Source organism: Panthera leo, chromosome C1 (genome assembly GCF_018350215.1).
Source record: "Panthera leo isolate Ple1 chromosome C1, P.leo_Ple1_pat1.1, whole genome shotgun sequence".
NCBI lineage: Eukaryota > Metazoa > Chordata > Mammalia > Carnivora > Felidae > Panthera > Panthera leo.
Window position 1 is genome coordinate 176825807 of NC_056686.1, and position 23623 is coordinate 176849429.

The 23623-nt window shown below is 41.7% G+C and overlaps 1 protein-coding gene across 2 annotated transcripts in view; it reads right to left on the reverse strand.

The window, feature by feature from the left end:
• The window catches only part of STAT1 (signal transducer and activator of transcription 1), a 41580-nt gene that overhangs the window by 14004 nt on the left and 3953 nt on the right, over nt 1-23623 (reverse strand). For both annotated transcript variants that reach the window (XM_042949503.1, XM_042949504.1), the window contains exons 3-16: nt 22405-22533; nt 21145-21289; nt 19775-19873; nt 13884-13973; nt 12800-12878; nt 11618-11709; nt 11056-11207; nt 8675-8833; nt 6965-7057; nt 5250-5309; nt 2931-2960; nt 2747-2840; nt 1622-1663; nt 305-388 (exon numbers count right to left, since the gene is read on the reverse strand). In XM_042949503.1, coding sequence (XP_042805437.1) covers nt 305-388; nt 1622-1663; nt 2747-2840; nt 2931-2960; nt 5250-5309; nt 6965-7057; nt 8675-8833; nt 11056-11207; nt 11618-11709; nt 12800-12878; nt 13884-13973; nt 19775-19873; nt 21145-21289; nt 22405-22532 — 1347 coding nt within the window. In that variant the 5' untranslated portion in view covers nt 22533. The remainder of the gene's footprint in view (nt 1-304; nt 389-1621; nt 1664-2746; nt 2841-2930; nt 2961-5249; nt 5310-6964; nt 7058-8674; nt 8834-11055; nt 11208-11617; nt 11710-12799; nt 12879-13883; nt 13974-19774; nt 19874-21144; nt 21290-22404; nt 22534-23623) is intronic.

The following is a 23623-nucleotide window of genomic DNA, read 5'->3' on the forward strand; positions in this document are numbered from 1 at the left end:
CTCTCTGTCTCAAAAATAAATAAACGTTAAAAAAAAAAATTTAAAAAAAAAAAAAAAAAAAAAAAAAAAAGAAACAAGTCTCCGTGCTTTGTATAAAAAAATCAACACAGGACATCTCAAGGTGAATTCAGCTCTCCAGCTTCCTGAACCATTCAATTAATGTCAAGGTAGTATTAGCTGAAAAAGACCATCTTTTTTTAGCAATTAAGTAAATGTGTCTAAAACAAAAATTGAGAACAAACACTGCGTCTAACAGTTAAATGTAAAAATAAAGTTTTCCGTGTCTGAAGCACGGAAGTCTCACCTCGAGGTCAATGACCAAACCAGGCTGGCACAACTGGGTTTCAAAACTAAGGGAGTGAAGCTCTTCTGTAACGATGAGGGGGCCCTTAAAAGAGACAAGGAAGAAAAAAGGAATACAGTGATTCACACACACACATCCTGCAGCTTGCAGGAGCCTAATACGCACTGCAACAGGTGGCAGGAAGCCTGAACCCAGCCGGCTGCAATTCAGAAAAAAATTCCCATGTTCAATAATGTATGCCCCAGTTCTAACGATCGTATATCAGTGTTCTCTCAAAGATAAGATTTCTGTAACCATGGCAAGGGTTATAGATTACCAGAAAGAAATGTGGATAGGGAAACAGCAACTTGTGATGGGTTTATTTGTGAGGTGAAGCTTCCTGGCTCTCAGCCCTGCTCTGCCCGCTGCCCCGCTGCAGCCTGAGGCAGACAGGGCTGGAAAGCGTGCGTTCCAGGTGTGATTATTTACTGGAAGGACTGATTTGCAAAAGCCTGGCAGGTCATGAGTGCTTGGTTTAGGTAGAAATACGATAGAGTTCTTGAAGTGTTTTGCTACAAACGATCGCATGCAGGCATCATGACTTAGAACCAGAGGGGAGCAGCCGCTATCTGTGCTTGCAGGAGAAACTAAGCCCTCAGAAGGTCACAAAGAGAGCAGAGATCAAAACCAGGGCTAGATAGCACATCTCTGCGCTGCCCTGGCCGGGGCTTGTCCCACTCTGCCACACGAGCACCACTGGTCACGGCATGGAAGGGTGGCGTGCTACGTGGGCATAAAGGCTGAAAACATCCCAAACCTCTGTCCGTAGTTCATTTCTGAATATTACATTACAAATATAATTCCTCGAGGATCCGGCTCTAAAAGGGAAACTGACAGAAAGACCATTCCGCTGGGCAGGGAATGCAATGGAGAGAAAACCCTCTCGCCACACTTCATTTTCAGCATGGGAGTCCCCAGACGAGCCTCTAATTCCAGCTCAGACAGTAATTCCCGGGTACCCTTAGCAAAATCTTACAAAGTTCCCATGATTCACTTTCTTCGCCTGTGAAATGTGAGTAGCACAGAAACCCATTATACCTGTTCCACTGTGCTGTGAGGGTCCAGGAGTCGTGTGCAAAATCTTTTGACAACCATAAAGCACGAAAGCAGTGTTTTTACTGCTACCACAGATATACTGTGTCCTAAAGCTCATTCACTGCTCTTCCCTGCTGGGTCTGAATCCCTTTTTGAGGTGACCCCCGGCCACAAGGGGTACTGAGCCAACCTCCCCGGACAGACCTGCTGGTTAGAGACCATTCACAACAGAGAAAGACTCACCTCATTAGTTCTGGTGCCAGCATTTTTCTGTTCTTTCAGTTGCTATAGAACAAGAAACCATCTTAGTAAACAGCATGATAACAGTCACAGTTGCTGTTTTCATCTACAAACAAACCAAAGTCAGGACTTAGAAAGAATAAAGGATGTGAAGTTATTTTCAGGGTGCAGAACAAGATATGAAATGACCCTTGTGTGGGCCCAGGAGCCTAAGTGCCTTTTTCCAGCAGCCTGACATGACACTATGTGAACACCAGAGTTTGGAAGGATCCCGGGGAATCATATCCTGCTCCCCTCCCCCATGCAAGCTTTTCCAAATGATGCCCCTTAACCTTCATCAGTTGTTTCATGGTCCTCAGGCTAAGGGCACAGCTAAGACTGCCCTCCCACGGACTTCAATCCCTGAGGTTTTAAGGAAGCATTTTGGAGCCCCGAGAGCAGCTCTGGGCATCCTCAGACTCCCGAGTCTGGAGTGAGGCTCTCCCATGAGGTCAAGCTTCACTCACCATGGGTTTGCTGGCTTACAAAATGGTTGCCAACGAAAAGGCTGCAAGTTCCAGCCCAGGGAGTGCACAGGGCGCAGTGCCAACACATCTTCACAACAACCGGCAGCCCCTGCTCCCCACGGAAGCAGGCAGACAGGCACCGCTTGCTTACAACCCCTGCTGGATCCCTACCCCCTGGAGGAATGCAATGGAGGTAGTGGTTGTGGGCAAGACTACCAGGAAGAAGGGTGCAAATCCTGAGCCGATGAGAGACTCCTGGGGTCGGTCTCACCAGGAGCCGCCAGGCTGTGGGAGCAGTACTAAATCCCGAGGAAACTGCAGGAGTCTAGAGTGAGCAAGGTTGTAGAGGCACCGAGAACGGATAAGTTATGCGCACACTGATTTATGGCGTGTGTTACCGAGAGTGCCACATCCCGAAGAAGTATCTCTGGGGGACAGACTGGCAGAACACAGTAACAGAACAGTCCTGGGGCAAGGAGGAGGAACAAAGGTTCCCGCAAACTCTAGGAAGCCTCCCAGGGGGTGCCGTCCGCCTCGCACCATGAACCGAGTGCCACTGCACCGGAAATAAAGTCCTAGCAAGCCAGACGCCGCATAAAACACAGAAAACTGGTCTCCCTACCAGGTGTCGAAATTCGGCGGCCAGACTTCCGTTGGTGGATTCCTCCATGTTCATCACTTTTGTATGTGTGCCCAAAATGTTGAATTTTCTAAATCTACAACAGAATATACAGAGTAGAGATGCTTAAAAGGCTCAGAACTATTAAACAAAGGTAGTAAAATATAGTACAAAGTACTTGACATACCCTTTTACTGTATTTCTCTCGTTCACATCTCTGAAAAAAAAAAAGAAAGTCATATATGTATATTTAAATTTTGAACTGAGCTTTAAGAAAAATATGAAAGTATACCTATAAGTAAAAGACCAACACAAAATCTACACCTGTGGGTTTTCTGCCATTTCATTCACTCGCTCCCTCCCTCAATCAACCACCACTAACTCTGCCCAGGGCGGCGGAGGGACGTGCAACAGATAAACTCTCCGGGCCTCACGTTTATCATCCGTACCATGAGGTGCCAACAGCACCGACCTTACAGGATTTGGCGAGGGGTAAAAGACAACGGGTGAAAGAGCACAGAGCACACCCTCCATAAACGTAAGTCAGCTACAGTCAGGGCTACGTCCTGAGCAATCACATACCCGGTGTGAGGCCCCATGCTAAGCACTGGGGCAGCAGAGAGCAATCTCTGCTCTTAGAAAACTAAGGGAACTTCCAATGTGACAGCACAAACCTTTTTATTCTCTACTATCTTTAATACTTTTATGAGAGTGCAAGAATAGTCAATTATTGGGGGAAACTGTCCAGTTTAAGTCTGAGGTTAAATCTTGAGCGACTTTGCCTCTTATATAAATTTAGTGATTACTCAGTCACGTTCCAGACTACCCATGTTATCTGTGAGGAGTAGGCACAGATTAGAAAACATCAGCACACTCACAGTTACATGGGTTAGCTTCCTTTCCTATCTCAACTAGAAATTCAACATTTCTGTGAATGACCATCACCATTAGCTATGTGAGCGACCAATTTTCTCCAGTTTTAGAAAAGAAAAAAAGAATCTGAAATGAAGGGAACGAACAGTGTGACACAAAGCTTCCTTGTCAGAGCTAAGAGGAAACTCAGAGCTGGAACAGAGAGAAAAGACAAAAGAGCTGTAACAAACCAAAAGAGAGACTGAGATAGAGCACAGTGTGGTAACACACGTAACAGCCATAAAATCTCTGCCACACTTCATTTCAAGACATTGAGAGTATTTCCCTTGAACTTTAGGCAACTCTGACTTGGTTTTGCCAATAGAATGGATGAGAGGGATGCTGTACAAGCTCCAAGTCTCGCCCCAACAGGCCTCTCATGCTGCTCTTCTTACCCACCTGGGATGCTGTCACTATGCCATAAAGCCCTGGCTCGCCCTTGAGAACCACATGGAGAAGGGCTCGGTTATCCCAGCCCTCACACATGTAACAAGTCCATGCTGGACCACTCAGCAACAAACAAGCCGGTCCAGCCCAGAAAGACCACCTACCGCTCACAGAATAAGAGAAAGGATAACTTTTTTGGGTTTTAAGCCACTAGGTTCAGGGTGATTTGTTATGTAGCAAAAGCTGATACACAGAGAAACCAAAGATGATGGCAGGAAAGACAAGGGCACAGACTATAAGAAAGAATATTGTTACAGGGCGGAAAGCTAGAATACCAGAGGAAACCTGGATTATCATAAATGGTCTTGAAACTTGCTAAATCAGTACGTTACACACAAAAACATTAAATGTATCAAGGGTGGGGCAGAGAGGGGAGACAGTAGCTAGGTCAGTGTTAGTCCAGGTCTAAGGTCTAAGGGCAAAATGGGATGGGACTGCTCCATCTAGACCCCCTGTGAGAGACCCCATCCATTCCCAGGTCCCTACTGCCCAGAAGAGACAAGGGTGGATCCAGCAGGCTCCACACAGTCCCCGCAAAATGCTGTCATCGTCATTCCAGAAACGACCCCACAACTGGCCGCAGAATCACTGCAGCCTCGAGGATCCTCAGCCTGTATGTGATCATAGGCCTCTCCTCCTCTGGGGCTGGCCTAGGAGGGAGGTGGGGTAGTATGCAAGACTTGATCACTACAAACTCATGTGAATAAAATACACTCATTCTTTTGTTCACTTATAGTCTCAAAAGGCACCAGCATGTTATCAGCTCTAAAGGAAGCTCCCAATGTCCAGAATGGGAGCTATCAATTTATATCTCCTAGGATCACTTAGGGGCGCCTTGGTGGCTCAGTTCGTTAAGTGTCTGCCTTTTGATTTCAGCTCAGTCATGATCTCATGGTTAGTGAGTTTGAGCCCTACATCAGGCTCTGTGCTGACAGCACGGAGCCTGTTTGGGATTCTCTCTCTCCCACCCTCTCTCTGCCCCCACCCTACTCGTGCACTCTCTCAAAATAAATATATGAACTTAAATTTTTTTTTTAAATCTCCTGGGATCACTTATAAATAGCTCTAGTGCTTCCATCCATGTTTGGTTAACAAAACCAGAATTTCAATAGTGTATGTATATTAGATAATATTAAAGATAGCTTACTTATCAAATAAGACTTTGACTTTCAAATTATAATTCAGCTCCTGCAATTTCACCAACAGTCTGGAATGAAAAATAAAAGTCATTATTACTTTAAAAAATTATTAGAGTTTATTTATTATATCAATTCCCTATTGGAGAAGGTTTCACGAATCCTCACTCCCTCCAGTTATTACAAACAATAGAATCAACATTCATGTATGTCAACTTGGAATATTTTCTAATTGTATTTGCAAAATAAATTCCTAGCTATGGAATTGCTGGGGCAAAACTGTAACACTAAATTCTGATAGAAAGCATCACTGATTTTACATTCCCACCAAATGTGAGTGAGGGTACCTGCTTCCCTATACAGCCTTGCCAACACTGGGTTTTATCAAGATTTCTACTTTTGGACAATTATATGGGTGACAAATTGCAAATGTACTTTTTACTAAAACTTGTGACTAATGTTTGTTCTCTTGGGAAAAAATAAGAACTCTTATCCATAATCAGAAAAAACAGGTTAACATCGGAAGGAAGGAACGTAGGGCTAAGATGTGCATGTGTCTTCTCTGATGAGCTACAGACCTCAGGAAGGAGCCCCTCACTGGTCTGCTGCACTTAGTGGGGCAGGCGGATGGGATTAGATTTTTAGTGTCCCTTCTGGCTGTGAGTTCTGGTCCCCCGAGGGTGCCTGAGTGTGGTGCTATAAGACCAGCAACCGGGAAGCAGCAACTGGGGACCTCGCTCAGCAGCACCCCAGGAAAGGGGACCGAGGCCAACTCTGAAGGCCAATGTAGCTCTTCAGAGTCCAGCTGCTCATCAGTAGAAGACTAGTTAAATAAATCTGCCACTCAAAAAAAGAAAGATAAGCCATGGTCTCACATGGAAACACTTCTATGATTTCTTACTGAAGAAAAAACAGGCTGAAAAACACGTATAGCAGAATCCTTATTTTTAAAAATAAAATACTGTATATTACGTACTTGCATATGTGTGTATCTATGTATAAAAACATATATATATGTGTGTGTGTGTGTGTGTGTACACAGACACACACACACATACACATATAAATGTATGTATGTATTTGTATGGACATGGACAGAAATCTGAGAGTACTGACACTAGGCTGTTTACCATGGTGGTCTACAGACAACTTAGATGACACACAACTTTGAAAAACTGATGAAAGCTATGAGCCCATTCACTAAAAAAACATGTGTCATGAGTCCATATTCACACACACCACATATGGTTGCAGGGGTATGTAAAGCCTAGGTTACAAGCTTATACTCAGGAGAGCATGAGGCTGCTGGGAACTTTTACTCTCTACTATTTCAATTCTGCAATGCTGAATTCCTTTCTATAGTGAACGTGCATTACATTTATCACGGGGGAAAATATCAGGTGTGTGTACATATGTATCTGTTATAGCTCTAATTTTAATAGGACAGACAGACTCTTAGATACTCTAAATAAGAATTCCCATTGAAATGCCTATTACAGGGGCAGCTGGCTGGCTCAGAGCGTAAGGCTCTTGATTACAAGGTCATGGGTGTGAGCCCCACATTAGGTGTGGAGATTACCTAAATAAATACAACTTAAAAAAAGAAAAGAAATGCCTACTGCAAAATTGCTTCCTCTAAAGCACTCTATATGACAGTGTTGTGAAGGAACTGAGGGATGCAAACTTCATGGCAGAAGGTGTAATGATTCCATCTTTTCTCAATTACCTCAACTTCACGGTGAACTGGACCCCAGTCTTCAAGACTAGTGGCCTCTGAGGATGAGTTGGCATGCAAGGCTGTCTTTCCACCACAAATGAGCTGTAAGTTCCAAGCAGAGTGCAGATTAGCATTTCCATTAATGCTGAGGGAGTATGAATTATTTTCCCTCAACAGGAGAGGGGGTTAGAGGGCACAAGCTCAAACTCAGTTTGGAAGATTCGAACGAGTTGATAAAGTGAGGTTTGCTAGTCAGCACAGAAATCCCCACACCAAATTTATACTCAAAAAGATCAGAGTAGTTGCAGTGAACTGTGATACCGTCAATAATGAAAACCTTGAGTTGGGTTATGTTCATTTATGAATTTGCATGAAGAACCAAATTTGCTAACCAGACTTACTGTGGTGATCACTTTGCAACATATGCAAATATCAAATCATGATGTTGTACACCGGAACCTAATGTAATGTTGTATGTTAACTGCATCCCAATTTTAAAATAAAAATAAACAAAAAAAATAAATAAAAAGAAATTTTACTACAGTTGAAAATGAACCATGTAACATATTGCCTTACTACCATAATTTGAAATGGGTATTTTGGTATCCTTTGGAAAACTGTTCTTCCAGTAAAATTGTTTAGTAATACTTATTATCTATCTACTAAACATTTCCAAGCCTTAATTTTCATTAAAAAAAGTATCGGATTTGCATTCCAAAACCCTAGTAAATAAATATCCTTGATTATTTCAAAACAATAGCACTGAGGCATTCCTGTTTGGACATTAGCCACATGTCAAGTTAACATGAAGACTAAATTGCAATATGAACTCTATGCTTCTTTCTACTCAGTGCCATTTATTCATCTGCTAAGCATATGTGGAACACCTGCCGGTGGGCAAGGCACTGTACAAGGTCCTTATGGGGGACAAAAAGATGACAAATGCACATGTCTGTCTTCCAAGAACTTCCCAATTTATGTCACAGACAACAGAAATACATACACAATTACATAATAAATCCAGAACGGGACAAGAATGAAGACTGAACCAGGCAGATCTTGAAGGGAGGTAACATATTCGGGAACTCTGGAAGATTTCATGATTAGATATAAGCTGAGATTTACAATTTTGAGATGACTTTCAAGAGAGAGGTGGAGGAAATAGTTACGAGAGGCAAGGCAAAGCGACTATATGTGGTGGGCACGAGGTCTGCCAAAACGAGGCACGTGCAGAAGCTCACCCCGGAGTGGCCAGCTGGGACTGTGGACATAGGGTACAAGTGTGTAGTAGGGGGCTCCACCTGGATGAGCAGGTGACAGAGAGACAGGCTGAAGTCTGCTCTGGAAAGCACAGGGTCACAGGGACTAGGGAGGCAGGGGCTGAGAAGGGAAGCACTTGGGAGGTGACCATGTATGAGTCTAGCAGAGAGGATCTGAGAGCTGGAGACAGGATGAGGCCTTGGTGTGGCAAGGAGGGGACACCAGGATAGACTTGACAGGTCTTGGCACAGAGTGGCCCAAGGAGTAAAACTGACAAGTTATCAGTCTAGATAGCCACAAGAATGGAAAGCCAATGGCATAGACAGGAATTTGGAAAGAGGTGACTGCCCTAAAAATTTTTATATAACCTATTAAACACTTCTAAGTGATCTGAATCACCATAACATTTTCCCGAGCAAAATAATTGCAGAAGATACAAACCAATCCCCCTCAAGTTACCTCTGAATGAGCTGTTGGAACAGGTTGAAGGTGCGGTCCCACAGCCCTTGTTTGTTTTTTGTGATAGGGTCGTGTTCATAGGTGTATTTCTGTTCCAATTCCTCAAGCTTTTTAAGCTGCTGACGAACCTGCTGCAGACTCTCGGCAACTATGGTGAACCTGGGGAGGGACAAGACACACGGGTCTCAATCGCAGGCTATCATAAAGCAGCCTGGATCACAGGGAATCACGGAGATCAACAAGAGGTTTTTACGGGCAACACACGATGTTATCTGCATGGCCACACACTGCAGGGAGAAATAGAGAACAAGGTTCATCTTGGTGTTCAAGGGCAGTTATTCAGGGAGAAGAAACCAATGGCACTGATTACAGCCCAGGTCAAAGACCTCCCTACACTTCGAGACGGACCTGAGGAGATGGGGCGGGGTGGGGTGCGGCCCGCTGGGGATCTGTGATTTCCCCTGACCTGTAAGATAATTGAGATTTAAAGGGAGAGGGTAAAGAGGAGGGCAGAGGCAAGGGACACAGCAAGGCAGACTTCATCAGAGGTGATGCGGGAGGCAGCAAGGAGCCCACATATAGGAATGGCAGGCCCTGGGGAAGGAGGAGAAGAGGGAACCAAGGTCATGGTTTCACTGAACTGAAAGGAGAAGGCAAAGCACTCAATCCAGACACTCAAAATATTAGCCAAGGAGGAAACCAGTGATTGCTTCAGTTTCCTCCTTGCCGACTGTAAAGTGCCTCTGAGCCAAGTCAGGTTGTGGGACTGTCACTTGACTAGCTGGAGTAATGACAAAAGAAAATCTTCTCCCAGCGAAATACATTTCCTTCACTTCACAGTTCCATTTCCCGAATGCTGTTCAAGGCACCCAGAGAGCAGCCCCTGACCATGAAAGAAGGTAGGCTAATGGTGGGTGGGCAAGTTCCAGGTGGATTCTAACCCAGGGCTTCCCCACATTTCAGGCCATGGCACACACAAGAAAATGACAGTCTATGGACAGAACAGTGGAGGACACTGGAGGGCATCTGCGGCTCTGGAAGAGGCTCCCCGTGGCCTAAATGACCACAAGGAGGCTCCAGACAGCCCAGGGCCTCCCAGAGCACTAGGAGGACAGGGGGGTCAGTGCCCCGCAAGGCCCACGGAGGCACACTGGGCTAGGAAGCTCTGTGCTAACCAAAAAGAAATTTGGAATATGAGCAGGCAATCTATAGAATAAAAATAAATGACTGAATACTAATTGCGAATTTTTTAAAAAGTAGCATCCAGAGAACCTCCCGAGATCTCTGGTCCTTGGGCCCCTGGAAATTGTTCCAGGCCACCATCCCTTCATCTCCTCTCTGATCCAGTCTCCCACCCATTCTGGTCTGTTGGCCCTCCCCCAAACGACACTAACATGTTCCCAGTCGCCCAGCTGGCTTTTCTGTCTCTAGCCTTTCCTCCTGACTGCTGCCAGAGCAACCTTTCGAAGTAAAACAAAAATAAAATAGAGAAGTAAATCTCCACTTAAACAAAAAGCCTGCCTGGCTCACCAGCACCCACTGGACAAAGTCCCGTTCCTAGCACTGTGTGGGAGCCTCCACAACCAGGTTCCAGCATCTTGCCACCTCCATTTTCTTCCTGTCCTCCCCGGCACCCCACTCTCCCATCATCCAATATGGGGTACTGCAGACCCCCATTCATGCCCAGCTGCTCCTCTCCTCTGCCTCAGTCCATGCTGGTCTCCTCCCTGGTCTCCACGAAGTACTCGTCTTCACTCTCAAGAGTCTGTGCAAGACCACTTCCTTTCAGAAACCTGTCCTGCTGACTCCTTCCCTCATCTTCCACAGAACTCTGGACAGACCTTTGTTAGAGCACTGGTAACATTCTACTGCATGGAATGATTACATCTACCTCCCGCCTCCACACTGAGAGGACCAAAAACCATTCATCACGTGTCCCCAGATCCTAGCCCAGTGCCAGGCATATGGCGTTTAATAAGTGTTTACTCGATGATGAGCAAATGAATGGTCCACAACAAACTATGATCTCATGGAAGCCTGGAAAATGTCTCAGACTATTTTGTGTTTAAGAAAACATCAGGGCTCAAGTTGTTAAGTGTGTTTACGTGACAGCGACGTCACCAATGTTTTGGCACAAATGATGCATCCCACGGTACACGTAGAGTAGGGAGAGGAGTGCTCCAAACCAAGCAGAACTTGGCTGAACTCGGCCACATGCATGACAAACGTGTGCTTTGCAAGTGAGTGCTTCCAGGGCAAGAAGAAGCTGGACTACATCAAACTCTAAACCAAAGTTTTGAGAGGGTCCTTTCACTAACAACAACTCAAATGTGCGCTTCAGGAGTTCGTGGGGTTAGCCAGCCAGTTTTGGAGAATCTTACCAGTTTTGCAGCTGATCAAGACAAGCGTTGGGGGGTCCCCCAATACAGGCACTCTGCTGTCTCTGCTTCCACTCCACCAGTTCATCATTAATCAGGGCTTTCTGGGTAAGTTCGGTGATGTTCAACAACTCTATTATTTTGTGAACTACTTCCTAAAGAGAGAGAAAGAAGTAAAGTGAAATAAGTTCATCTTTAATCACTGAATTTAAAAACATTAATTTTTAGGGGCATGTGGGTGGCTCAGTGAGTTAAGTGTCTGACTTCAGCTCAGGTCACAATCTCATGGTTTGTGAGTCTGAGCCCATAGCACAGAGCCTGCTTCAGAGCCTTTTTCCCCCCTCTCTCTGCCCCATCCCTGCTCACTCACGCACACACACTCTCCCTCTCTCTCTCAAAAATAAATAAACAATAAAAACATTTTTTAAAAGCAAAAGCAAATATTTCAACTGGGGCTCTAAGCCAAGTGGTTATACAAATAATTCTTCATCTATTATACACTTCATGTCCATTATTTCCAGCCTGTGACAGAAGCAACATGTTATTCTTGAAAGCGAATCACTACCTTTCTCTTACTGTCAAGCATTAAATACATCTTCTTGATTAACATCTGTTCTTGTTTCTGATCATTTTTTGCCACACCATTGGTTTCATGTTCTGTGAATTGGGAGAGAGAGCAGATAAATATAAATGTAAAAAAACCAAAACCCACTAAATCCAAGATTCACAAACACTTAGAAGAAATATAATCCAAATGCTATCTGGTGATAGATCAAAGTTTGGTCTTCAGTTTGTACTGAACAAAATAAGAAAAATGTCCTAAGAATAAAAACTGACAGGCTGAAACAAAGTACACTTGTTTTCAATGACCCATGGAAACTGGGAACAGTTACTGTCTGGTTCTTAAATCACTGCCAGATTACCTAAATGCACATAAGTGACAAAATTCAAAATCTCATATAAAAAATTTACACAAAGCATATCTGTAGCTTTGGAAGAGAAGTATTAGGAAGTAGTAGTTGAGGTTCCTTTCTCTCCTACTATTCCTCAAATTATACTAATCATCTCTCCACATTAACCTTGGTACCCTCCAAATGACAGCCAGGGTTACAGCAGTACCTAACATATTTTACACAATGCATGCTTTTGGGTTCTTTTCAGTCAATGGCCTGCCATCATGAAAAACAAGCAACAAAATAGAGCAAAACCGCTTTAAAACATGAAGAGCAATGCTAAACTTCTCTGCAGAGTATACATGTGGAGCTGCAATGTTTGAAGGAGCTTCTGGCATTCGCACAGGGAAACCCCGCACACCGGTCAGTCTATGTCCATCAGTGGGCCAGGTACAAGAAGTACAGTGAATAACACATAACCAGGGGTTATCAACTGGGGGTGGTACTCCCCCCGGCCCCCACCGCAGAACATTCGGCAAGGTATGGAGGCAGTTTTGGTGGTCACCACTGGGGATTAGGGAAATAGTTCTACTGCCATCTGGTGGGAAGAAGTCAGGGATGCTGCTAAACGTCTCCTGTGTAGGACAGCCCCTCACAACAAAAAAAAAATTATCAGGTTCAAAATGTCAACAGTACAGAGGTTAAGACCCTGGCTTGAGTCATCAAGAAGCCAAGACTAGCAATTCAGAGTCATAAAGGTTTGGCAAATGTGAAGACATACTTGTCTTCTTTATCTAGTGTAAACAGAAAAAAAAAAGACAGCCAATGGGCACTGTTTCGATGTTAACTCTTACCTCTGTTCTGCAAGGTCTTGCATTTAAAGTCATATTCATCTTGTAAGTCTTCTAATGTCTTGATTTCATGCTCTATACACTACAAACAAAAACATAAACAGGTTTTCACCCATCTGCTTCCAAAGACTTTAGGAAATAGACTGTTTCCATAGGACCCAGAAAACCATGGTAACAATCCAGCTCCCTCAAAGATGGATTCAACTTGCAAAATTCTAATCACATACATAATAATTTCAACGTCCTTAATAAGTATGTAAGAACTTTTTTTTAGAAAGGAAAACATATGGCTATTTCCAGACTGGGCTTACTTGATTTCTAATGAAGTGTTTCCTTAGAAGGCTGCAGGATAAAGTTGCTTCAAAGAATCTGGAATTCGGAAAGGCACTGTCTGAAGCACAAAGTCAAATCCACACTGGGGTGACCAATATCCAGATGAGATCACACCTCTCAGCTGGAAGGCCTTTCCCACAGATACAGTCCTGGTGTAAAGCAAGACCCCTTGTCTCTTCCTCCGACTTAGCTCTCACCGTAGAGGGGGGTGAACACAGGCCACCAAGGGCACCAAAGCAGCTCTCTGCTTTCATATGACCTTACAGGTTTTATCTTAAAATTGTTGTGGATATTTTATTCTAATCAGAAATGTATCAGGATTTCTTTCAAGTGAAATGTTTCTGTTCCCTTTTCAAGTTTTAGAGTAAAACAGGTGCTTGAAAAAGATGAGCTATGTTCATGCTGGAGCTCTGTGTAATCCCAGGAACACCCCAGATTTGAGAAGCATAGACATAAAAGGCTATTTAGAGCAGCAACATCTAGTTTATTGTGTGATGGGGCAAAGTCGACAGTTTCTGCACAATCTCGCAAGGAAGAAAGAGATAAGCTCAATGTTTGGAAGTTATAAAAGGGGCCATAAAAGTCTATCTGCTCATTGGTTTAACCAATTTGTTTACTTATGGTCTGGAACTTCAGCAAAACTTTTCTCTCAACTACTTGAAAAACAAATTAGTTACCACGTTCACATTCGAGTAATCGAAAGCTTTTTCCTTTACAAAAAGAGGCTAAATGTATATATTTACTCAATACTCACCATAACTTTATCCTTCACATTTCTGACTTTACTGTCAAGCTCCTTCTGTTTGTCTAACATCACAGTGCTCTGAATATTCCCCGACTGCGCCTGTAATGGGAGGTGCGTGGTTAACAAGTATCATTTCTTCTAGCATATTTACCCGCTGGTTACTCTCCAAAGTCAAGTCCATACCCTGTGCTCTTACCTACCTCCCAGACCTTCCAAAACCTCCTACAAGCTTCCCACATGGGTGTTGACAAGAAATAGCTCAGTTCTCAAGGACCTGGAAAATGCTGATAAACTATTAAAAAGGCTACGGAAAGACTAGGCTCAGTTCATGCCTAATATAAACAGAGTATTTCTGGAGTTTTCCATTAATTCACACAGTTGCATGGTACCACATAAGAAGTTTATTTCACGGTTTCTCAAATTCTGTAGACAAGATTTTTCTTATTAACCCTGTACTTGTTTCAAAGCTTTGTGATTCATGGTGTGGTCCCCAGACCTGCAGTACCTTACCACCTGGGAGCTTGCTGGAAATGCAGACTCTCGGGTCCTAATCTGATTACTGAATCAGAAGCTCCATTGTGACAAGATCCCAAGTGATTCAGAGGCCTATCAAAATTGAACAGCACTGCCATTGAAGGACTTCAATGAGTAGCGGCTACCCTAAAGCAATAATGACTGTCAACCCAGACACACTGATAGTATTTGGTCCCATCCTCGATAATCAGGACATGGACATAGCAGTGTCTACGTGTTCATTACATAAGGTGTTCCATGACTCACACAGTAGGACTTACAAGACACTAAGTCAAGGTCAGGCAACGTCCTAGGCCCAAGTGGCAGAGTGGTAAACACGAGACTGTTCTCATATAGATGAGATTCTAGAAAGATGCTATTTTTGTTTAGAGTTAAAGCCCCTCCCATGGCAAAAACTGTGCCCATCAAACTTTCTTACATAGAGTCCTACACAGCACAGATTTTATGTGGGTATTTTTATATATTCAAATCTATCAGTATTTTCTTCTTTCATATCTGGATTTTCCCTATTGGAAAGCCCTTCTGTACTGACAGATTATAAAGGAGTTCACCCATTTTTAACCTAGACCGTGCATAGTTTTTTTTCTTTTTTACTTTTAGATCTCTGATCCATTTGAAGTTTATTCCTGTGTTTACTGTGAAGTATGGCTCCAATTTTAACTTTTTCCCAATTGGTTATCCGTTCATCTTAAAAACACTTAGTGAGAAATTTGTATTTTCCCCAGAACTTTCAGTTGCCACTTTTATCACCCAAATTTTATGTACCTGGTTTCAACTCCTAGATTTTCTTTTCTTTCCCATGGGGCTTTTTCTTCATAAGCCTGAGCGCCTGAACAGTGTTTGATTACAGAGGGTTTGGAGTATATCTAATAGGGCTGGTCCCATCTCACTGCTGTACTTTTTTCATGCATTTCCTTGCTATTCTTGCATGTTTATTTTCCTGATGACTTTCATAGCTTCAGAAAGCAACTCGGTATTTCTATTCGGATCACATTAAAATTATGAATAACTTAGGGAGAGCCGATATCTTTATGATGTTGCTTTTGATTCTTATGCTTCTAATGGTTTTCTCTTGCCTAACTGCATTGGTGAATACCACCAATGTAACGTTATCTAAATATTAGGGGAAACGGTGAACATCCTTGCCATGGTTCTGACTTACTACTGTTTTCCAAGCCAAGTAAGTTACTGTTTATAGAACTGAGAGATGTATATTTTAATAGGCTAAAGAGATATCCATCAATTCCTATTTTACTTAATGTCTCTTATCAGGGTGTTGGATTTTGCCAGCCCTTTTCAGCAACTGTAGAATAAGCACATGCTTTTTCTTCTTTGTCTCTGTTTACATAATGAGTTGCATTAATGAATTTCCCAGTCACAATAAACTCTGTAATTATTATAATCTGGAATAAATCTTACTTGGTCATATTATTTTCTTACTGTATTATTTAACTTTGATCACTAATATATTTTATTTAGGACTTTACATTGATATTCATAAGTGAAACTGGCCTATAATATTCTTTTTCGTTCCACCTCTATTAGGTTTCAGTAATCAAAGTTATTCTTTGTTTACAGAAATCTTTGGAAGCCTTCCTTCATTTTATATACTCTGGAATTGCAGAAGTTCAAAACATCTGAATTGTATCTATATAAAGCGTGTATTAAAAATGCCCTAAAATGACTGGTATCCCCAGGTGCCACATGTCACCAAGGAATAAATGGAGCTGCTCTGGCCATTCAGAATGAGGTATCACCATGAGCAGCTCCATAAGCCTTCCCGTCTCTGCGGAGGAATTTCTCCTCTTGTCTGCTAGAAGTATGGCATGGATGCCATTGTCCTGTGGGCTCTCGTAAGAGCCGGGCTTCTTCACCCAGACAGAGGGGCTGGGCCGTTGGAGGATGCTGACTTCCTGCTCCTTTTTCCTACACTGTCAAAGGTTAGTTTAGTAAATGGGGAAATGATGGTTATAAGAAGGCAGCTGCACTCACAGCTACCCCATTCTCTTCCTGCTGTCACACTAGGAAATGCTTGGCAGAAAAAAATCTGGTGACTGTGGCAAAGGCCCAAGAAACCTCCTGCTTCAAACTTCAGCAGTCCGTCCCAGTTACTAACACACTCTGGTATTCTCTTTCTTATTCCTTGTTCTCCTGCCCCACTTCATCCTTCTACCCTACTCCCAAATATTAGGTGGCTGTTAAGTATTTTACTATCAAGTACTTAAAAAATACCAGCACTATAACTACGACCACCCTACACTTTTGAGTCGGATATTACTTCCAGGGTGAGTCTTTAACTTTTTAAGTTTCTGACAAACCAGGAAAATCAGGAAACCACAGTAACACCAAACATTAAAATTGGGTATGCAAGCGTTGAATCACTGTATTTTATACCTGAAACTAGTACTGGAATTTAAATAAAAACTTTTGAAAAATGTTAAAGTTGGAAGAGACCTTCGCGGTCCTTTACTCCTATTTTCTCATTGCACACCTGCACCTTATAGACTTTGTTTGGATGGTTTTAATTGGAACGGAGTTACTTGCACACCCCAGACCAAGGAAAAGTCTGCTTAGGCAGGCTTTCTCTTCAAATGAATGAGCAGATGTCCAAGTAAAAGGATCTGTGACAGGCACTCAATGGGTGTCAGAAGTCCCAGTCAGAATGCCATCCTATCCCACCTCACATATCCAACACCCGAAGACAGATCAAAAGACTTCTCTAATGAATAGGTTTTAGAGTCAGACAATCAATTCTAGGTTTAAATTCCAAACCTCATTAGCTCTGTGGCCATGAGCAAAGTGCCTGCCTTCTAAACCTTAGTTTTTTCATCTATAAAATGGGGATAAGAATACTTAATTTCAGTGACAGTTTTGAAAACATTTATTCAAATGAAATAATGTTTACATAAATAAGTAAGCATTCAGTATATGGTAACTCTATTATTACTGAAGATCACAAAGACAGAACAGCTACTTTATGTCTGTCCTTCCAACCTGAAAGAAAAGATCACTGCCCACTGTGGCAAACCCTATGGACCTTAATTTTGTCCATACATATACATACAACTTTTTCAACATTTTGCCGTTCTATAATGGCAGCAAACAAAACATTTGTAGTTTACTAAGAAATATCTACATATGATATCATATTCTCTTAAATGTACTTTCTAAAAGCTCTTCTATTAAATAATGATGGGAACAATATTTTCCTATCTCAACATTTCTAACAGAATTTTGTGCTCTTTAAATGCGCTGAACAGACTGAATTTTGCATGTTTTAAACATGCTGAACTTCTTGAATCCCTGTGTACTTATAAGTTTCCACACCTATCAGTCAATTCATGGACATTCTTGTTTTATCTAGATTCTCTCCATACATCTGGTCCCAAATGGAGTTCCTTTGAATGAAATACAGACATCTTATCATCCCATACATACAGATGTCAGTATGAATAAAATGTAGTTTTATTCAAAATGTAGTTTTATTTATTATCAAACTAATAATTTATTATTATCAAAATGTAGTTACTTCAGTAAGGGGAGAAATGGCATAGAACTGTTTCTCAGTTTCCCAGCCTGTAGTGGCTGGGTAACTTTGGTGACTTTTCCCTTTCCCTGATGGCCTCAGACATCCACATCCTTCCCTCAAACTCCCAAAAGTCTTGCTTCTCTTGTTCTCAGCTAGACAATCAACTAAACCCCCTTAAAGGTGTTCACGGATACCTCATGTGTCTTCTGAAAGGCTTAAAAAGAACCTCTCCCCAGATTACCTACATTTTTAAAGGGGAGACAAAAGTTTGCAAGCTTTTAAGACCTAAAGCATACCCAAGAGAGAAGGCTGATCTGGGAGAAGAGAAGTCAGTCCCCTTCTCTGCCTCCCAATGCCAACTCTGGGCCTCGGGGCTGAATGTGAGGTGAGAAATGCTTGAGGGACAAAGTAGTGGAAACTGTTTTTCTGCCTGTCTCTGCTCTTGGCGGTCCTCTCAAGTTTATTTGAGACACAGGAGTGGCCAGCCCGTCGCACAGTGGTGTTAAGACGAAAGTCACACACAATCAAAATTTCTTGCTTAAAATCTCCCAGGTGCAGAATGCCATGTTGAAGATGGGCATAGCTCCTGCAGAGACCAGGCAGCCAGCGCTGATATGCACTTTTGTCACTAGGACCGGTACCAGAGGAACTAGCTTGAGTTGAGAACAAATAAATATCTTTAAATGCTTAGTGCAGCAAGGTGCTTTCAATGTGATGAGGAGGCAGGAACTAAATGCCCAGGAAAGCAGCAGATTCACAAGCACTGGGGTCAAATGCCCAGAAAGCGAATGCAGAATGGCATTCACCACCACTACTTAAATTCTAATACTCTCGCATTCTCCACCCCCCCCCCCCCCCCACCGCCCCACCCCTCCACCCCAGCCTCACACTGGAAGGGTCTTAACCAGAACAACCCATCCGGTGGTTTCACAACTGTCTGCCTTCTGGGTTGTTCTCACCACTCCATCACTCACTCAACAAAGGAATGAACAGATGCCATGGCAATTTAAAAAATCTGAACCCTGACTGATGGGAAGACTTGTATTAGTATTAGCAAAACCATGATGAAAAGTCTTGGAACTAAAACAACTCTGACTCGTTTCCTGTTTGGATGTCTTATGTATTTAAGAGGTAACTCAGTCCTATTTAAAACAAAGCTCTTGATTCTCCCATCAACCTGTTCTTCTCCAATACATACTATGTCCTATAAAAGTCCTACTCCAGTCCTTTCCTTCTTCCCTAACTCAATAAACAGTATCTCCAAGTGACTCAAGTCATAAACCATGAAGTCATCTTTTTTTCACTTTCCCTCACTCCCATATTTGATCCTTCACTGTAAGCCCCGTTGGTACCATGTCCAAAGCATAATCTGTCCTTTTCTTCCCACCTCTACTGACTGCACCTTTCCCGAGTACACTTCTGCCCTCTCTCCCTTGGACTGCTGCAAGAGCCCTCTGTCTGCCGGCTTCCGTCCCTGCCCCTTGTCTCAGAGAAGCTTCTGGACCCTGATTTAAAGAAACAACCCCATCCTCCAAATACTCCATTATTGTATCACAGTATCTTGCTTTGGTATCCGCATGGTAATTATTACTATCTGAAAGTATTTTGTTTACATATTACCTCTCTCCCTCACCAGAATGACTTCTATTAGATATGGTGCTTTCTTAAAGCCTGGATCTATAAAATCTCTATATCTGGTTTTTACCATTCTTTGGGGCCATAAAATCAGAGAACTATACAACATTGCCTTGAACAGGGTGTTGATAATATTTGTTGGATAAATGAATGAATTTTTACTTTACTATAATCTTTAGTGTTCAATTAGAAAAAAAAGTACCTGATTGAATCTCTGGGCATTTTCCAGGATCTTCCTTTCTTCCTTCAGACAGTTATAGATAATCATAGACATCTGTATTGGGTCTTCCTGAAAATTATCCTAGATATCCGTTGTTAGAATAAAAACAAACTAAATTTCAGAATGTTTAAGCCATTGTATATTATAAATTGAATTCACTCCTATTCACTGAGAAGCCTCATCTTGTATTTATTAAATTCTATACAAGCTATTTTTGGTAAAGTGTAAATATTCTTTTTACAAATTATGACAAAAACTTCCAATCAGTGCAGATACGTAAATTATTTCTTGATTAAAAAATCAAGTATTTTCATACATGGTTCCTATAATATTTTTACTTTAATTTCTGTTGTTCTTGAGACCAATTATGTTCTGTTAGGATCTTGAGACCATGTAAATGGTACAGAAATTATCCATGGTATTTCTCAATTAATGTATCTACTGGTCTCTGCTTGAATTAGATTAAAGATACTCTTTTCAGTTTTTGTATTTCTTTGTCAAAGCCAGTTTACAAAATACTGGCAATCACAGCTCTTTGTAACAGGCATGTTCAAGCCAAGTCTATAGGAGATCAAATTTCTATAAACTTAATCTGACTTCCCCCTGTCATTGGTATTATAAAATCATAGATACATTCGCACAAAAAAGAAAAAGCTCCTAATTACCTAAGTTGAAGAGTTTGGTGACATGGTATGAAACAAGAAAATGCTAGCTTTCACCTCCATTGAAACAGAAAAGTTTCATTAATATAGAAATAAATATGGTAGCCAGGCTTAGGGGATACTGGGAGTACTTTTGAAAAAATCCTAAAACTTTGTAGCCCATTCTCTCCTGCCTGGGACTCTCTTCGACTTTCTCTTCCCTGGGAAGGTAATTCCTCCAAAAGCAAGGAAAGGTGGACTCCTAGTTCTAATTCACCAACTCAGTATCAGGCCTCAGGGTTATCAAACCTTTCCGAACTTATTCTTCATCTGTATACCAAGGACTCAGACTGGACTCATCACTAAATCTCCTTGGAGCTTTGACATGTTTCTATAGCCCACTGCTTTTAAAATGTAACCCTTTTTCTTGGGCTTAAATTTCAACAATTTCTAGCAAAACAAGGTTATAGCATCACATTTCTCTCAGAATTATTGATGCCTAACAGGTGATACACTTAAATCTGAAAATTCCTTACATGTTTACTAAATGAATTTGTATTTTACTTTGCTTATGCTATAAAATTATTAGCCATATAAAGGTAGTTTATTTACAGTCTCTGTAACTTTTAAAAATACCAACAAGTGCACGCTCAATAAACTGTTATATGAGCCTGGGAACATTTTGACTAAAACACAAAATCCAGGTCATACCTGAAGATTACGCTTGCTTTTCCTTATGTTATGCTGCAACAAAAAATTATTTTCCAAAGAAAAGCGACTGTATTGATCATCCAGCTGTGATAGGAGGTCATGAAAACGGATGGTGGCAAATGAAACATCATTAGCAGCATGCTCCCTAGGAGATTTGAAATTTATACATTTCATTTTAGAAACTACTTTAAACGTACAAAATAAACACTACTTTCCTTATTAAAATTATTCAAAAAAAAAATTTTAAGTGTGTTCTCAGGTTTTGCTCCTTCTAAGACTGATGTTGCTTTCAGAACAGCAGTTTGTACAATTTTTCTTTTTTTTAAATTTTCTTAATGTTTATTTTGAGAGAGAGAGAGAGCACGTGCATGTGTGCACAAGTGAGGGGGTGCATAGAGAGAGGGAGACAGAAGATCTGAAGCGGGCTCTGCACTGAGCAGAGAGCTTCATGCAGGGCTTGAACTCATGAACTGTGAGATCATGACCTAAGCTGAAGTCAGATGCTTAACTGACTGAGCCACTCAGGCACCTCTAATTTTTCTTTTCCCTTTCTTTCTTTCTTTCTTTCTTTCTTTCTTTCTTTCTTTCTTTCTTTCGGGGGAGAGAGAAAGCATGAGCAGGGAGAGACAGAAAGCATGAGCAGGGAGAGGGGCAAAGGAAGAGAGACTCTCAACGATGCTCCAAGCCCAGTGTGGAGCCTGATGCAGGGCTCAATCTCACCACCAATCTCACACCACGAGAGCATGACCTGAGCAGAAGTCAAGAGTCAGACACTTAACCAAATGAGTCACCCAGGCACCCATATACAATATATTATGCACAATTAGCTTGAAAAATTCTAGAACTCTAAATTGTGCACAAAACTCTTAATGCTAATTTCTGGAGGAAAAAAGACAAAAGGGGCCTTCACTCCATATTGTGAATACTTTTAAAACATTTAAAATTTTTGCAATCAACAAATGGTAAAATTAAAAAAAAAAAAAACCACGTATCAGTTTTTAGGGATATCCCCCTAATTTTATTACTTAGGAGTATGCATCATAATTAAATGGACAAAACAGCATACAGCATAAAAGTACTTAATGACTAATGAATTTAGCTTTGTAGAGACACATGCCATTTTTCAAACCAATACATTTTTCTGCAACAGTAGTCCCAAAGGTCACAGTGTGATTCATCTTTTAGTCAATGTTTTTCCAAGTCACTTAATCAACAAATTATTTTAAAAGCATAGAAAATTTTCGAGTGGGCTTTTCTTACCAGTCTTGCTTTTCTAGCCACTGTGCTAGGTACTGTCTGATTTCCATGGGAAAACTGTCATCATAGAGCTGGTGAACCTGTTCCAGGAATTTGGAGTCAAGCTGTTGAAGCTCATACCACTGAGACATCCTATAAGGGAACAGAACACAGGTCGTGAATGGAACACCATAGTTCCAAAGAAAGCACATCTAGCGTTATGCTTTCTTAAATATATATATTTTTTAAGTTTATTTATTTATTTTGAGAGAGACAGAGACAGTGTGAGTGGGGGAGGATCAGAAAGAGAGGGAGACAGAGACAATCCCAAGCAGGCTCTGCACCCCCGGTACAGAGCCCAACATGGTGCCCGAACTCATGAAGCCATGAGATCATGACCTGAGCCAAAACCAAGAGTCAGACGCTCAACCGACTGAGCCACCCAGGCACCTCTGCTTCTTTAAGTACCTTAACCCAAAACATAATTTGTCTCTGAGATATATTATTTAAATGGTGCTTATATTCTGAAACCTGTTTTTTACTGAGGTTTGGGAGTTCATATTTTTTTCTTCTCCAGAAAACACATCTTCAGGCCTTTGCTCAAATGTCAACATAAAAGGGAAACCCTTTCTGGGCACCTTTTTTAAACTGACATCACCTCTCACTTAGTCGAATACTATCCCTCTGCCCTGATGCATTTTTCTCCATAGCACTTACCACCATCTAACCTACCATATGCATACATATTTTTTTAATGTTTATTTGAGAGAGAAAGAGAGAGCATGCATATGTGTGAGCAAGCGGGAGAGGGGTAGAGAGAAATGGAAAGGAAAAGGAGAGAGAATCCCAAGCAGGCTCTGCACTCTCAGTGCAGAACGTAACCCCAGGGCTCAGTCTCACAAACCGTGAGATCATGACCTGAGCTCAAATCAAGAGTCAGATGCTTAACCAACAGAGCCACCCAAGTGCCCCTATTGTCTTTTTTATTTTGATTACTGTCTGTTTTCCCCACACAAAGGGAAGAAATTGGAAGGTGGGTGGATTGTTCACCACTATATCTCCAGAATAGTGCTGGGTATATAATATGCCTTCAAAATGAATCTGCACTTTTATCAAATAAAACATGGAAAACATTATTTAATTACATTTGCTTTAGGACAAATCATAAGAACTTTCCACAAGCTGTCCTCTTAAAAATACAGTACATTTATAATTTAACTCAAAGAGTTTTAAACTGGTATTT